The 17,753-nt window shown below is 44.8% G+C and overlaps 1 protein-coding gene across 1 annotated transcript in view; it reads right to left on the reverse strand.

Moving 5' to 3' along the window:
• Positions 1–1,300: 1,300 nt before the first annotated feature.
• Positions 1,301–17,753, reverse strand: part of LOC117746383 (receptor-type tyrosine-protein phosphatase N2-like) — a 99,331-nt gene continuing 82,878 nt past the window's right edge. Inside the window, exons 10-13 of the mRNA XM_034555472.1 lie at positions 14,300–14,353; positions 13,056–13,120; positions 5,419–5,492; positions 1,301–3,764 (exon numbers count right to left, since the gene is read on the reverse strand). Of these exons, the coding sequence (XP_034411363.1) occupies positions 3,693–3,764; positions 5,419–5,492; positions 13,056–13,120; positions 14,300–14,353 (265 nt within the window). The 3' untranslated portion in view covers positions 1,301–3,692. The remainder of the gene's footprint in view (positions 3,765–5,418; positions 5,493–13,055; positions 13,121–14,299; positions 14,354–17,753) is intronic.

Raw genomic sequence — 17,753 nt, forward strand, 5'->3', positions numbered from 1 at the left:
TTCACCATGACAACCTGAGTATCACATGTAAAAGGTGAGCTGCAGCTCTTTCTGTAGCTGGATTCTGTGTAAACAAATAAAGTAAATCTACATTGGAAGTTTATTTTATTTAAAAAAAAGGAGACAGTAACGAGCATGGCCACGTTGTCATGTATAGTCTCTCACCCTCATTACAGCTGCATTGTGTACCCACAATGCAACTTGTTCGAACCGGCGAGTCGAGTAAAGTCAACTCGTACGGCGCCTTTTCAAAGGCGTAGAAAAAAAAAACCAGACTGAATATTTGGGTTTCTTTACTCAAAATGTCATCTCATGAAGTATTTAATGTACACTTTGTAGCTGCATATGAACCAACTCTAAGAGCCCAAAACGTGAGCACAATGTCAGGCTGAAATCCCCCCCCTCTGCCACTAAGTGAAAATACAACTCTTAAGACGCTCTAAATCCACTCCTATGAGTCATCATTCAATCGATTTCCTTCCTACTTCCTCCTCTCTGTCAACACAAGCACAAATGTACCGAGAGGGTTTTTTTACACGATCAATACCAAAAGCTGATGTTTCACCTGAATAAGCACCCTTTTAAAAGAAAAAGGAAAAAAGCTATTCATCCGAATAATATTCATTCAACTAAAAAAAAAAAAAGACGCCGGTTGAATAATAACGTCAGGCCTGTGTGTAAAAAGGAAAGAAAAGACACAAAAGTGCGTATTTTAGTCACATTAGTGTATGTATTGTGTAGTTAACGTCAGACCTTGAACTGGAAACCATGAAGACATTGGGAACTGGGAGACTGGAATAGGGCCATCTTTTTTTGTGTTATCAGGACACACCTGCGCTTGAATTCTTACCTTCAGTCACAAGTCAAAAAAAGTCAGCTGGGAAAAAAAATACAGATTCTGCAGCTCTATGGAGCTTTTTTTTTTTGTGCCTCTTTTAGCTCGTCCTTTGGATTTTATGGTCTGCAGTCCGTTTAGCGAAGTCCAATGTGTAACAGCAAGTTACAACAGCATATAATTAATCAGACTGACACCTATTTTCAAGAGAATGGGCCTGTTTTTGACTTTTGAACACATCATTACGGATGAAATATTTCTTTTCCACGAGTAGAGTGTGCACGGTTTTACGAGTAATATGGACCCATTGCTTTTTTTTGTGTTTTACAGCATGAAGGATGTCCACCGTGTACTCCTTAAATAATAATAATAAAAAGATCTATGAAAGTTTTACTTTTGCGTACATACTATGCACAGGTTTTTTGAATAAAGACCGAAAAAAACGAAGGAGTCAGGATTGCATGACAATACCGCATCGACAATGACACTTTATTCACAATTTGTTTACACCGATAGAACAAAATATCTTTTGGGGGTTTATGTACAGAGTGTTAGTGCAGCAGGACGGCCATCTTTTTCTCACTTGATGGAGGGAGTGAACCACAGAAATGACCTACTGAGCATCTCCACTGCAAAAGAAACACCTATTATTTGAAAATGGAAACATAAAAAAAAATAGCGGGTAGATTCAGCTCATTTCAATTCTTCTCAATGCAGTTCCACGTATATATATTTCCACACATTTTATAACATACACGACGGTGTCTTTAAAACATTTCCATCCCACGAGCTGCAGCGTGTTTCACTTCCTCGTGTCGATTCCAAACGACGTGACACCGGCTCGCTGCAGTGTTACATCATCGTGGAGACTGCGTCAGCTTCCAGGTGATGAGCACCCTTTGGCTTTTTTTGGTACTTCTGAGGTCCTCGGAGCTCGTCGTGCAGCACGATGCATGAAAGTTATGAAGTGGACATTTGTTTGTTTGCTTGGAGGGTTTTGCTCAGATCAACAACAACAAAAAAAAAAAAAAACATGCACTTGCAGCAGAGTCTTATTATTGGTGATTCAAACAAGATTTGGTTAAAATAAAACTGTGCTAATTAAAAGTAGTGAACTTAATTAAGCTGATTTCCCACAAACTACGAGCTGATTTTCCCAAAAGGCATCTTTAGATGGATGTGATAGTCGTGTTCTCTTCACTGTTTATGAGTAGTAGTAGTTCTCTCGGCGCACACACACACGCACACACACGCACACACACACACACACAGGGGTTTATGGGTAACACCATCCCTTTGCCCAACACAGCCGGGGTATACCCAAGTATACTTTATGCTTATTTATTTTAACGTTGTTTGCTTTCTAGGCAGCCAGTTTGGTTTAATAGATTCATTAGATTTAATAGATTTTTGTATCCTTCGACATTTATGAATGGAAATAAACGTCTGCCTGGAATATCGGTACAATATTGTACGTTCAAAACACAGGTTGGATGATTTGGACGGCAGCGAATTTCAACGCACGAGCAGGTTTGAAGGAAACGGTGCACAAAGCGATCACTGTCGAGTTCCTTTGATGAGTCTTCGTTTTGCACTTTACAAACAGAACAAAATGTGCTTTTTGGGGGAAAAACCAGCTGACGAGTGTCACCGCAAAGCAGTTTGAAATGCAACAGCGGGTTCAGCTGCTGTACAGATCTCCCATCGATGCTACAGAGAAGAACCGCTGGCCAGAGGCAAGACTGTCCTCATTTATCGTTATTTTTGTTGTTGTTGTTGTTGTTGTTTTTTAATGGCTGCATTCCAGCGTTCAGATTGATCAATAACGTCGACTCGAGGACTCGAACCTCACACACCTGCTCTTGGGAGTTTTTACGAGAGTGGTTTTTCATTCGGCGGTCGCACCTTTAATCCTCTTGAATGAGGCCGTTTTTAAAAAGGGAAGCGTTTCCAACGGCAGCCCGGTTTCCACACTTGAGTTTTTTATTTTTTATTAAGGCAGACACGAGTGGAACGTCAGCGACGAGCCACGAGAGATAACGATTCAGGCTGAAGGAACACAATATTGCTTCTACTCTAATGAGAATTCACGTTGAAAAAATAAATTTATATATATATATATAATATCACCTCACATCCAGTTACCAGCGTGTTTTTTAAATTTATTTTTCTCACAGCAAGTGGAACATTTGCAGACGTTTTAACAGAGTTGACACAATTGGCGTAAACAACGCCTTATTAGCATCTTTTCATCACTTGAGAACAAATTAATCGTACTGCGTGATAACATATCAGAAAGCGTGGCTCTGAAAATCTTGACACAGATATTGATACAGAAGAATGATGATTGCCGTCACACACACACCCATAACAAAGACCAAATCGAACAGAAAAACGATGATAAATGTACCACAGAAATTATTATATATTATTATTTTTTTTATCAATCTATGAAAATGTTTTTGGAAAACATGCTGCATGGGACGTTACAATAGAAGGAAGGTCTGTCTATGTACAGGGTTGGTTCAATGTTTACCAAGATGGACGGAGAGGAGGAGGAAGAGGAGGAAGTGGAGGTCAGGAGGAGAGGAGACGAGAGGGAATGAAGGGCAGGGTAAAAGGAGGAAATAAAAAGATGGGTCAAGTTAGACGGGAGAGAAAGGGGGGGAGGAGACGAGGCGAGGAAAGACGAGACAAAAAAAAAAAAAACGAATAAGGACCGGACCGGTGGAAGGAAAGGGGACTGGGAAATCAGGGATGGGGGAACGAGGAAGCAAATGGAGGCGATGGGAGAAGGGAAATTATTAAGCAAGGTCCTCCAAAGGCGGAAGGAGGTCCATCGAGAGAGCTCCTGCTCCTACTGCGGAAGAGCTTTCAGAATGGCGTTCACCTCCTCCGCGACGGCCGTCAACGCAAACTCAAATTGGTCCTGCGAAGAAGAGGGGGGGTGGGGGGGTGGGGGGGGAGGGAGCACACGTGTGGGAGCAAAGGTTTGATTACAGTGAAAACGTGAACCTTGATTTACTTGCTAAAAGCTCTTGAAACAAGCCTTTTTCGAGCGCCTACTTTTCCAGACTTTAGGGCGCGTCACGTGACGAGGAACGACCAATTACAGCCGGCGGACATCTTTTCTTGTTTTTCTGCCCTACGGTATCAGAAGTGCTCGGAATCCATTTATCTTTGTTTTGACTTTGTCTCAAGTACAACCAGTAGAGGGTTACTGGTAATGTATGCGCGACCCACCAGGGGGTGGTCCTTGAGTGGCTGAGAGCTGCGATCTGATTGGTCCAAACTCCCAGCAGGCTTGTCTGAGCGTGAGGAGACCTTGAATGGTGTTTATTTATTTAACACATAACGTCAAATAAAAGCTCAACAACAACCAATATTGATTACCGATATATACAAAATGCAGACACTTCCCAGGGCTTAAAGAAAACACCCCAACCTCTACATGTTTGACACATATTTAAATCTATGGTTTGGTTTACAGTTGACAATGTTTACGTATTATGTTTTTCTAAATAAGACGCTAGACTCAAAGATGAAGTCGCAAAAAAAGTGTATTTCTTGTTAAGATGCAACTTTGAAAACCTTTATTTTGAAATATGTCACATTCCTTCATGTTTAGAAGGCCGACACGTTTTTGTTGTTGTTGCTGCTTTTTTTACTGCATCACTGCAAGAAGAGGAAGATAAAGGGCTGAACCGAGTGCTGAGGCTGAGACTCGTGACCACGAGGGGAATCAATGTGTGAGGAGCACGGCGGCCGCTTGCTCAGGATTCACGGTTTAATAAAGCCAGGATCGATACCACACACCCACACCCACACACCCACACCCACACCCACACCCCCACACCCACACCCACACCCCCACACCCCCCCACACACACACACACACACACACACACACACACACACACACACACACACACACACACACACACACACCTTTCATTTCTAATTATGTTCACAAATCAGCCGGTAATTGAAGTTTCCAGACCGAAGGATGACTCCGGTTGTTTTTAGATCCCGAGGTCACGCGCACGAGTGAGATTTACAGAACGCGTATGTCGACTATCATCCCGACCGGCCTTTGAAGAAACAGCTGTACAAATGATGTAGCGCCACAGATGGGCGTACTGTGGTCGTGTGATATTGTTTATATCCTAGTGATGTCACACTTGTCGAGCGTCTCATTTATGTCTCATTTTATGTGCTTTAACTGTGGCGCGACAGCCGCGGGTGGATTAGCTTAGCATAGACACCGCCCGTAGAGCTCCATTTATCGTGCGGTGTGTGTTTTTAAACCCCCGTCGGCTTGGTCGAGTTAAACATCCGGTTTATTTTCCTGACACTCGGTTCATCTCGAGCTACTAGAACCCTTAAACAACGTAATGCAGATTAAATGCTTTTTTAAATCCTGTTTTGGTATTAAAAACAGACAAAAATGCTAAATTAATCATGCACAGATTTTTCTGAACCGCGCTATCAGTTTGAGGACTTTGTTTTCAGATTGATGTGCGTGTGCATGTGTATGTGTGTGTTTGTGTGACTGTGTGTGTGTGTGTGTGTGTGTGTGTTACCTTGGTCTGAACCATTCCCGGCCTCTGGTCCCGCAGGTGCTCCAGAGTCGCTGCAATATCAATCTCCTTGGCGCCTGTCACATACACACACACACACAGAGAGAAACATACACAAAAAGAAACACACACACATGATAATTATTGTTGGATTGCGTTCAAAGCACCGCCAAGATAATCCAGGTAACATTTGTCAATCTGGTGTTTTTATACCCACTCCCTTTAGAACAAGAAAAGGCGATTACATTCATCCTCTTTTGCACACACACACACACACACACACACACACACACACACACACACACACACACACACACACACGTGGTGGTGTTTTGTAGTCGGGATGAAGAAAAAAAAAAAGAAACGCTTGGAGGGAAATCACAGGCCAACATGTCCGTGCCGTGTTTTCTCAAAGAAAGTGAGCCGATCCTCGTCGGCCTTTTGATCGTCATCCTGTAGCCTTTGAGCTCGTGGAGGTTGCCCACCAGAGAGCTCTGTCATCCTTTGCCAAAATATGACATGCCTGTGTGTGTGTGTGTGTGTGTGTGTGTGTGTGTGTGTGTACATGAGAAGTGGACGTAGTCACCGTGACGTCTGTTTGTGGGGTTGACGTTTCATAGCCTCAAATTATAGAAGTATGACGCCATCTTGTTTTTTTCTTGTTTTTTCAGAATTAGAAGCGACACGAGAAGTTCAACGAACAATGAGTACGACATTTCTTCTAGGCGACCGAACATTGAGCAATTAACTTTCATGAAAAACATACAGTGAAAGGGTTAAAGACGAAAACACGACACCACTCCCACTGCCACTCTGTGGTAGCAACCTGTCAATCACCTTGTAGCCCCGCCCCTAAAGCATACCCTGTGTTATGTTCTGTTTGACTAAATGAACATCACGCTGTATTGAAGAAGACTTGAAACTAGAGATTGAGACCATACACTCATGTTTACAATGTTTACTGATGGAATAAATACAGAGAGAAGTTGAGTCATTTTCTCATAGACTTCTATACAACCAGAGGATTCGCCCCCTGGTGGTCAGTAGAGACACATTAACAAATGACAAAAGAAAGGAGTGTCTGAGGTTTGATGCTGTTGATGCGCATTAATGAAACATAATGCTGTTTAAATATATTATTGCGGCTTTCTTTTTTTAGTGAACAGCATTTCTTTTAATGGCCTTACGTCATCTCATAACTTCTAGTAGCTCGAGGTGCTCGTTTAGCACGGGGGGAGAAAAAAAAGGAATAAAGAGGATTTGGAAGAACAGGAAAAATAGACGTTAAAAGGAGAGAGAGAGAGAGAGAGGGGGGGGGGAGGTGCAACAGTTACATTCACAAACAAGAGAAAGGAAAGAAATTGTGAAGAAAAACAACAAAAAAAAGGACATAATAACTGGTCTTTTTCTGGCCTGCGTGCGGAGGAGAGTGAATAGTGGGCGAGCTGCTCATTCACACTAGTTTCTTTTTCTGTTTCACAGGTTTTGTGAGCCGCTCCTTCTTTTTTTCTTTTTTTCTTCTTTTTACAACACAAAAGACTCCCTTCTAGCCAAGGGAAGCTGCAACACGCTACTCACTGCATTGGGTTTACGTTTTTCTCGGGGGGGGGGGGGGCTTAACAAGCCGAGGGGCTATTGTGCAGGTTCTGATAAACCTCAAAATGGACGGTATTAAAAAAAAAAATCTTTCCCTCTTTGTAAAACTCTCCCTTGAAGAAGACGGGGGAAAGCATGCAAAAGAAATAGAGGAATGTGATTTATAAAAAAGAAAAAGAAACGGCCTCATTTCTAACTTCCCTTCTCTTTAAGACCCTCTCTATTCGGGGTGGAGGTCGAGGAGGAGGGTGGGTGGGGGGTGGTGGTGGGTTGGGAGCTATAGAAGATGAGAAGGAGGAAAACCAAAAGAAAGACAGGGCCCTTGAGGAGGCCGAGGACCGGGCTCACAAGCTGGACCTGGGAACGAAAATAAAAGAAGCGAAAAGAAACGCGAGAGATGCTGAAAAGCTCTCCGGCACTCGATGGGTTTCATTTGATTCTTAAGATGAAGAGAAGAGTGGCGGGTAGTGGAGGTAGATGTATGAGGAGAGAGAGGAGGGAGCCTTTTTTAGAAGAAGAAAAAAAAAAAAAGAAGAAGAAGGGATTATCAAAGCACTTCCTCGGCCTCCTGGAAACACCGGCATACTTCTGGGACAAATTTACAATTCAGTCCATGGGAGAAAATGAGTGGGAATGGAGAGTGAGAGAGAGAGAGAGAGAGAGAGAGAGAGAGAGGAGGGGGGAGGGATGTTGTGTCTGAGAGCGAGGAGGAGGAGGAGGTGGGAAGTCTTTGATCAGGACGGAGGAAGCCTGCAAACCTGGGGTTCTCTAGCTTCTCAGGACAGACAAAAACCTCAAAAATGCGGGCGGTGCAGAGCCGAGAGCGCTGAAGTGGAGGCAAAAGCAGCCGAGGAGATTTCATGAAGCCGAGTTGCTCACAGAGGTCGACTTCTACATGACATCCACTCAAAGAAAAGAGCACTCAAACGGAGGACATTTAGTTGGTTCACCAGGTGCCAACCTGTATTAACGGGGCTACCGGGTGCACCCACCCGACAGGTTGAAATGACCACAGCGAGACGCACATAACAAACAAAGAGAGACGCAAAACAAGCAAAAAGACACAAAACAAGCAAAAAGACACAAGACCAGCAAAAAGAAACAGAGTACGAAAACAAAAAGAGACGCGAAACAAGCAAAATCGTTGCATGGACACAGAACATAAACTAAACCTTTTGATAGAGATCCCTTAAAGGTGAGCGGGTCTTTTTTTTAGGGGGAGGGGGTGGTTCTGCATTTCCAATCAAATCCCCAATTTTTTCTTGAAGATGAACACTTGATTCGTATTACCGTGGTCGGAAGTAAAAAGTACAACATTTCCCCATCAGAGGAGTAGAATTATAAAGTATCCGACAAAGTAAAGTATGTTTAACTCTACGATATAAAAATAAAAACCCTCAGGTGAGTTTATAAGCTTTTACGCATCTTTAAAAAACGTGTGACGACTAAACAACCTCACTGGAAGACTCGTCCTCCTTTAGCTTAGTGGAGGAGACGAGGAGTCATGTGACCTAGGGTAAGATGAGGAGTCATGTGACCGTGGTGGATACAAGGAGTCATGTGACCATGGTAGAGACGAGGAGTCATGTGACCATGGTAGAGACGAGGAGTCATGTGACCGCGGTGGAGACGAGGAGTCATGAGTCCGCTGTGGAGACGAGGAGTCATGTGACCGTGGTAGAGACGAGGAGTCATGTGACCGTGGTAGAGACGAGGAGTCATGTGACCGTGGTAGAGACGAGGAGTCATGTGACCGTGGTGGAGACGAGGAGTCATGTGACCGCGGTGGAGACGAGGAGTCATGTGACCGTGGTAGAGACGAGGAGTCATGTGACCGTGGTAGAGACGAGGAGTCATGTGACCGTGGTAAAGACGAGGAGTCATGTGACCGTGGTAGAGACGAGGAGTCATGTGACCGTGGTAGAGACGAGGAGTCATGTGACCATGGTAGAGACGAGGAGTCATGTGACCGCGGTGGAGACGTGGAGTCATGAGTCATGTGACCGCTGTGGAGACGAGGAGTCATGTGACCGCTGTGGAGACGTGGAGTCATGTGACCGTGGTAGAGACGAGGAGTCATGTGACCGCGGTAGAGACGTGGAGTCATGTGACCGTGGTAGAGACGAGGAGTCATGTGACCGCTGTGGAGACGTGGAGTCATGTGACCGTGGTAGAGACGAGGAGTCATGTGACCGTGGTGGAGACGTGGAGTCATGTGACCGTGGTAGAGACGAGGAGTCATGTGACCGTGGTGGAGACGTGGAGTCATGTGACCATGGTGGAGACGAGGAGTCATGTGACCGTGGTGGAGACGAGGAGTCATGTGACCGTGGTAAAGACGAGGAGTCATGTGACCGTGGTAGAGACGAGGAGTCATGTGACCGTGGTAGAGACGAGGAGTCATGTGACCATGGTAGAGACGAGGAGTCATGTGACTGCGGTGGAGACGTGGAGTCATGAGTCATGTGACCGCTGTGGAGACGAGGAGTCATGTGACCGCTGTGGAGACGTGGAGTCATGTGACCGTGGTAGAGACGAGGAGTCATGTGACCGCGGTAGAGACGTGGAGTCATGTGACCGTGGTAGAGACGAGGAGTCATGTGACCGTGGTGGAGACGTGGAGTCATGTGACCGTGGTAGAGACGAGGAGTCATGTGACCGTGGTGGAGACGAGGAGTCATGTGACCGTGGTAGAGACGAGGAGTCATGGGACCTAGGGTAAGATGAGGAGTCATGTGACCGTGGTGGAGACGTGGAGTCATGTGACCGTGGTGGAGACGAGGAGTCATGTGACCGCGGTGGAGACGTGGAGTCATGAGTCCGCTGTGGAGACGAGGAGTCATGTGACCGTGGTAGAGACGAGGAGTCATGGGACCTAGGGTAAGATGAGGAGTCATGTGACCGCGGTGGAGACGTGGAATCATGTGACCGTGGTAGAGACGAGGAGTCATGTGACCGCGGTAGAGACGAGGAGTCATGTGACCATGGTAGAGACGAGGAGTCATGTGACCATGGTAGAGACGAGGAGTCATGTGACCATGGTAGAGACGAGGAGTCATGGGACCTAGGGTAAGATGAGGAGTCATGTGACCGCGGTGGAAACGAGGAGTCATGTGACCGTGGTAGAGACGAGGAGTCATGTGACCGTGGTAGAGACGAGGAGTCATGTGACCGTGGTAGAGACGAGGAGTCATGTGACCGCGGTGGAGACGTGGAGTCATGAGTCATGTGACCGCTGTGGAGACGAGGAGTCATGTGACCGCTGTGGAGACGTGGAGTCATGTGACCGTGGTAGAGACGAGGAGTCATGTGACCGCGGTAGAGACGTGGAGTCATGTGACCGTGGTAGAGACGAGGAGTCATGTGACCGTGGTGGAGACGTGGAGTCATGTGACCGTGGTAGAGACGAGGAGTCATGTGACCGTGGTGGAGACGAGGAGTCATGTGACCGTGGTGGAGACGAGGAGTCATGTGACCGTGGTAGAGACGAGGAGTCATGGGACCTAGGGTAAGATGAGGAGTCATGTGACCGTGGTGGAGACGTGGAGTCATGTGACCGCGGTGGAGACGAGGAGTCATGTGACCGCGGTGGAGACGTGGAGTCATGAGTCCGCTGTGGAGACGAGGAGTCATGTGACCGTGGTAGAGACGAGGAGTCATGGGACCTAGGGTAAGATGAGGAGTCATGTGACCGCGGTGGAGACGTGGAATCATGTGACCGTGGTAGAGACGAGGAGTCATGGGACCTAGGGTAAGATGAGGAGTCATGTGACCATGGTAGAGACGAGGAGTCATGTGACCATGGTAGAGACGAGGAGTCATGTGACCATGGTAGAGACGAGGAGTCATGGGACCTAGGGTAAGATGAGGAGTCATGTGACCGCGGTGGAAACGAGGAGTCATGTGACCGTGGTAGAGACAAGGAGTCATGTGACCGTGGTAGAGACGAGGAGTCATGTGACCGTGGTAGAGACGAGGAGTCATGTGACCGCGGTGGAGACGTGGAGTCATGAGTCATGTGACCGCGGTGGAAACGAGGAGTCATGTGACCGTGGTAAAGACGAGGAGTCATGTGACCGTGGTAGAGACGAGGAGTCATGTGACCGTGGTAGAGACGAGGAGTCATGTGACCGTGGTAGAGACGAGGAGTCATGTGACCGTGGTAGAAACGAGGAGTCATGTGACCATGGTAGAAACGAGGAGTCATGTGACCATGGTAGAGACGAGGAGTCATGTGACCGCGGTGGAGACGTGGAGTCATGAGTCATGTGACCGCTGTGGAGACGAGGAGTCATGTGACCGCTGTGGAGACGTGGAGTCATGTGACCGTGGTAGAGACGAGGAGTCATGTGACCGTGGTGGAGACGTGGAGTCATGTGACCGTGGTAGAGACGAGGAGTCATGTGACCGTGGTGGAGACGAGGAGTCATGTGACCGTGGTAGAGACGAGGAGTCATGGGACCTAGGGTAAGATGAGGAGTCATGTGACCGTGGTGGAGACGTGGAGTCATGTGACCGTGGTGGAGACGAGGAGTCATGTGACCGCGGTGGAGACGTGGAGTCATGAGTCCGCTGTGGAGACGAGGAGTCATGTGACCGCTGTGGAGACGTGGAGTCATGTGACCGTGGTAGAGACGAGGAGTCATGTGACCGTGGTGGAGACGTGGAGTCATGTGACCATGGTAGAGACGAGGAGTCATGTGACCGTGGTAGAGACGAGGAGTCATGTGACCGTGGTAGAGACGAGGAGTCATGTGACCATGGTAGAGACGAGGAGTCATGTGACCGCGGTGGAGACGTGGAGTCATGAGTCATGTGACCGCTGTGGAGACGAGGAGTCATGTGACCGTGGTGGAGACGAGGAGTCATGTGACCGCTGTGGAGACGTGGAGTCATGTGACCGTGGTAGAGACGAGGAGTCATGGGACCTAGGGTAAGATGAGGAGTCATGTGACCGTGGTGGAGACGTGGAGTCATGTGACCGTGGTGGAGAGGAGTCATGTGACCATGGTAGAGAGGAGTCATGTGACCTCCTTAACGTTAGCTTCTTCACTTCTGCTGATTGTGTCCATGCTTCAGAATAAAATCATAAAAGTCCTGCTCATTGGTGTAAATTATCCCGCTAAACTCAACTTTTAAGTTTCATAAACAAGTTTATTTTCTTCACATCCATAACAATGTGAAGCCAAAGATACACCACTCAGTGAAGATAATTGGCTGACAAAACAAAAAAACTCTCGTCATCATAAACTTGGCAACTTTAATATTCGTTACAGACAGATGCTGAGCTTTTGGAAACTGTGCTGGAGAAAAAAAATTATAATAAGTCGATGGTGAGAACTTTTCTGTTTGAGTAAATTTGGGATTCAGCTCCCGCCCAGCCCCGCCCATCTCTCCCCCGGCCCCTGGGAAGAAGGGCCCCACGATGCCCGACTGACCCTTTGATCTGGAATTAAAGACCCAGGAGCTCGTTCTGCTACAGCAGCTCCACCACCGTGGGACACTTCCACACACACACACACACACACACACACACACACACACACACACACACACACACACACACACACACACACACACACACACACACACACACACACACACACACACACACACACACACACACACACACACACACACACACACACACACACACACACACACATTTTACTCATGATGTCATTTCACCATCTTCACATCATGAAGCCGGTAGTGAGCTAAATAGAAACATATCAACCACACAACAGTACGCGTGGCTTAACACACACAGTGTCACTGAGGAAGGGTCGAACTAATCACATTGAAGTCCTTTAATTTAACGTCACAAACCCCGTGAGATATTACGTCCCCTCCATAATTACTACACCGTGTTTATTATAGCGTGTTCTAATTGCCGCGCGCTCACAATGAGTCCTGCTGACACGTCAGATAAAATGTTCAAGGTCAAGGAGGGGGGGTTGCCATGGTAACGCCTCCCCACACAAGGCACCGAGGAAGGACAGAGGGGAATAAAAATGTTGGGGGAAAAAAACACCAACACCCACCTTTAGCCATCTTGTTGAGGACCATGTCGATCAGGACGTACGTCCCACTTCTTCCCGCACCGTCACTGCTCAGGTGGGCGAGAGAGTAAGACACAGAATGGAGGTGGGAGGAGAGAGAGAAAAAAACAACACATTTAAATTAAATGAATTAAATAGTTTGTCAAATTATATTGCTCATTTCTTTTTTCATGATAAAAAAGATTGTTGTGACAGTTATTATACAACTGTAGTTCCGTTTGGTGGACTCGCTTTATATAAAATGTCATAAAATGTAAGTCTGTGCTTCTATAAAGTTAAATCTGTCCTTTTTGGATGTGTTCTGTAAAATATATATTTTTATAATAATATATATATTTTCTATCCTGGATTTAATATATATATTTTCTATCCTGGATTTATTTAAAGTGCGATCAAAGATATGTGATGTGTGTGTGTGTGTGTGTGTGTGTGTGTTCGTGTGTGTGTGTCAGTGGAAGCCGGGGGGCTGTGAGTAAACACGTCAAGATGTCTGCTGCCTTCTCTCACTCTATTTAAAATGAGAGACTGAGAGCGAAGGAGAGGCAGAGAGAGAGAGGGAAGGGAAAGAAAAAGACAGGACAGAAAAGAAGAGACGGGAAAGAGGGAGAAATGGTAAAATAATTAAATTAAAATAGACGGAGAAGTTCTCTGAATGCTATCTGATTACAGAATGTCTGCATCGTCTGTTGCGTCACCCTGCTGTCTGTCTGTCTGTCTGTTCCATCTCCTTCACGACCACGTGTGTGTGTGTGTGTGTGTGTGTGTGATGGTTCTATTCCAGCAACCTCTAAAGTCTCACTCACAGTTTCTTAACCTGTCCTGTCACTCGTCACATTGCTCAGGGTTTCGTACTGTGGTGCAACCCGGGCAATTTAGTCGAGAAAGGTACGATTTCATCATCCCGGCATGAGCCGTTACGACATATTAAATAATAGATCACTTAGTGGAGGAGCGAGCCGACAGACATAACCGCTATCCGCTAGGGAGGCTCAATTATTGCGGGATATTGCCACACAAAGAAACTGGGATAGCTTTTATTTTCTGTTAAATACAGATAAACACACACACGCAACTTTTGTGAACATTTCTCATGGAAAATGTTTGTCGTCCTCCACACAAGAAGTGTCTGCTTGTTTGCTCATTAATAACCTTCAAGAAAAACTACAGCCATTTCATAGCCCTGAATGTGAGCGTGCATCATTTGAAGAAATGAAAACTTTGCTTGCCTGCAGTGGACTATGATAGGACACGAGCGTCCCCGGTAGCACTTGTTAACTTTTCTGTAAAAAAAACACAGAACAGAAAAACAAGCTCAGTGTTAACATCACACAGAAATACACACAGTCAGTTCATCATGCACCTGGGCTTCTAGAAGAAACAACCGCAAAGAACAGCATGCATAGCACTGTTAATTCCCTAATTCATGAGGTAAAAATAGGCAAATGTTCCTTTTGTAAGGTTATAGTTGCACAACTTGCACATTATCCCAACAATATATTATGTATTATATGATATGAATGATAGAAATGTGGAGCGTTAAATGTTTCTGAAAAATATGATTCATAGTCACGTATCACTCTAACACTGTGGTCGCAATGTAATGTCGTCACAATGTAACGTCAAAATGTAACGTCAAAATGTAACGTCAAAATGTAACGTCAAAATGTAACGTCAAAATGTAACGTCGTCACAATGTAACGTTGTCAAAATGTAACGTCGTCACAATGTAACGTTGTCACAATGTGACGTCGTCAAAATGTAACGTTGTCACAATGTAACGTTGTCACAATGTAACGTCGTCAAAATCTAACGTTGTCACAATGTAACGTCAAAATGTAACGTCAAAATGTAACGTCAAAATGTAACGTCAAAATGTAACGTCAAAATGTAACGTCAAAATGTAACGTCAAAATGTAACGCCGTCACAATGTAACGCCGTCACAATGTAACATCAAAATGTAACATCAAAATGTAACGTTGTCACAATGTAACGTTGTCACAATGTAACGTCGTCAAAATGTAACGTCGTCAAAATGTAACGTCGTCAAAATGTAACGCCGTCACAATGTAACGTCACAATGTAACGTCACAATGTAACGTCACAATGTAACGTCACAATGTAACGTCACAATGTAACGTTGTCACAATGTAACGTCGTCAAAATGTAACGTTGTCACAATGTAACGTCAAAATGTAACGTCAAAATGTAACGCCGTCACAATGTAACGCCGTCACAATGTAACGTCACAATGTAACGTCACAATGTAACGTCACAATGTAACGTCACAATGTAACATCAAAATGTAACGTTGTCACAATGTAACGTTGTCACAATGTAACGTCGTCAAAATGTAACGTCGTCAAAATGTAACGTCGTCAAAATGTAACGCCGTCACAATGTAACGTCGTCACAATGTAACGTCGTCACAATGTAACGTCACAATGTAACGTCACAATGTAACGTCACAATGTAACGTCACAATGTAACGTCACAATGTAACGTCACAATGTAACGTCACAATGTAACGTCACAATGTAACGTCACAATGTAACGTCACAATGTAACGTCTGTCACAATGTAACGTCGTCAAAATGTAACGTCGTCAAAATGTAACGTCGTCATAATTGTAACGTTGTCAAAATGTAACGTCGTCAAAATGTAACGTCGTCACAATGTAACGTCGTCACAATGTAACGTCCCAAAAAATCCTACTTGAATAATGACTCATTTCTGACACATTTTCAGAATTATTAAGAAATAGAACCACAGATTGCACAACAGACGCAGCATGAAATCAATGATAAAAATGCAGAGTGCATCATAACTGGCAAAACAACCTTCATCTTGATGAAATGAACACACATAAATGGTTACAATCATAACAGTGATATTGGTAAACCAAGACCACGGCGTCTTTGGCTTTGTTTGTTTTACTATTGACGGGTCTTGACGTTAAACAGCTGAAAGTCAATCAACACAAATACCATTTTTTTAAAGAATGAAAACCATCCCATTGCTGTATGTTAATATTCCACAGCAGACAAGATGGATTTGCATTCATGTTTCTTTCATACATGCGTAAAGACGGCGAGAGACGCCTCAAAGTACGTGTTGAGAATGAAACATCGCCTTTTAAAAGAAATGGTGGTAAAACTTTGACACATTCTTCATCAATATGCACAGCAGCCGCCGGATCTCCACAAACATCCAGCTCCTATCTGAGCAAGAAGCAGAGAGCCGTGAGTTTGATCCCAGCTGGAAACCGTTCCTGATTCTATTTCATGGTGATAACTCCAAATAACAATATTCAGCAGGAGCATATTACGTAAAGGCACAGTGTGTGTGTGTGTGTGTGTAATCCATAATGCATTACTCAGTCAAGGAAAGAAAGGGACATTTGTGAACTTCATTTGCTTGAACTAACCTTGTAAACGTATTTTCCACGTTTGAAAACATTATTCCCCAAACCCTATTCATAGTGAAACATTTCTTTTCGTTTGTTAGTCTGCAGAATATCTCAAAAACGTAATATTTGTCAGGACGTTAAGCCAAGCACAGAAGATGAATTTGGTCATCCTTAAGATCATGCAATGACAGCGGCGCAAACGCCTTCCACTGAGGAAGATCACAAGATGTGGTCGAAAGGTCTAGAATGGGCGTCAACCTCCGCGTCTGAAAAGTAAAGCCAGCATTAATTCTGATGGCCAACAGGGGGCGACTCCTCGGATTGCAAAAATAAGTCTAATTGTATTTAAGTCTATGAAAAAATTACCCTAATTCTCCTAAGAACTTGAGTAAGAATGAAAACAGATATTTAGTGGTGGTTTCATTAATTTGTTTAATGCATTTATTAACACTGAGATATGAAATGTTTTGCACATTTTCTCTGTTATCTAACAAGCTTCTGCACTGAATCGTAAACATTTACAGAATTACAAATTCAGAGGATCCAGACTACGTGGCAGAGGTTGGCACTGAATGAGAAGGAAAAGCACAAATATTCAATGAATTAAAGTATCATCTGCAACTAGTCCCCATATATATGAACCTCATGAAACAGGTGAACAAAACTGCTACTTTTATAAGAAGAAGCAAACCAAATGTGTTGTTTTAAGGAGCAACCTTCGTGATAAATTGTCAATGTATGCATTTTTTAGGGCGGCAGGTTGTTTCCCGAGGCCAAGAGAGGAACACACAAGTGGGAACATCACAGAAAAAAAAAAGAAGAGAAGGAAACTCCACCCACGTTCATCCTCCACCACACCAAAATTGAAAAGTCAGAGCTCGCTGCAGACAATTAAAAGTGATGTTGCCATGGAAACAGCCGGCAGAGAATCACCAACCGGTGGTGGGTGTACAGAAGGGGGGTGTGGGAGACTCAGAGGAAACGCCCCGAAAGAGAGATTCAAGCTTGACGGAGAGACAGGAGAGACAAAAGAGAGAAACTGATATATATATATAGAGAGAGAGAGAGAGAGAGAGAGAGAGAGAGGGGAAAACCAAACCGATGGAGAGAGATGACGGACACACAAAGCCAGATAAACCCTAAAACCTGGGGACAGTTTCACTGCATTTGAAACATGCAAGCTGAATCTGCAGCGCGCCTCGCTAATTAAAACTGCAATTTGCGAGTTATGAGATCATGTTATTCATGGAAATGACAAACCCTTCATACGGAC

This window comes from Cyclopterus lumpus, chromosome 17 (genome assembly GCF_009769545.1).
Source record: "Cyclopterus lumpus isolate fCycLum1 chromosome 17, fCycLum1.pri, whole genome shotgun sequence".
In the NCBI taxonomy this organism is placed as follows: domain Eukaryota; kingdom Metazoa; phylum Chordata; class Actinopteri; order Perciformes; family Cyclopteridae; genus Cyclopterus; species Cyclopterus lumpus.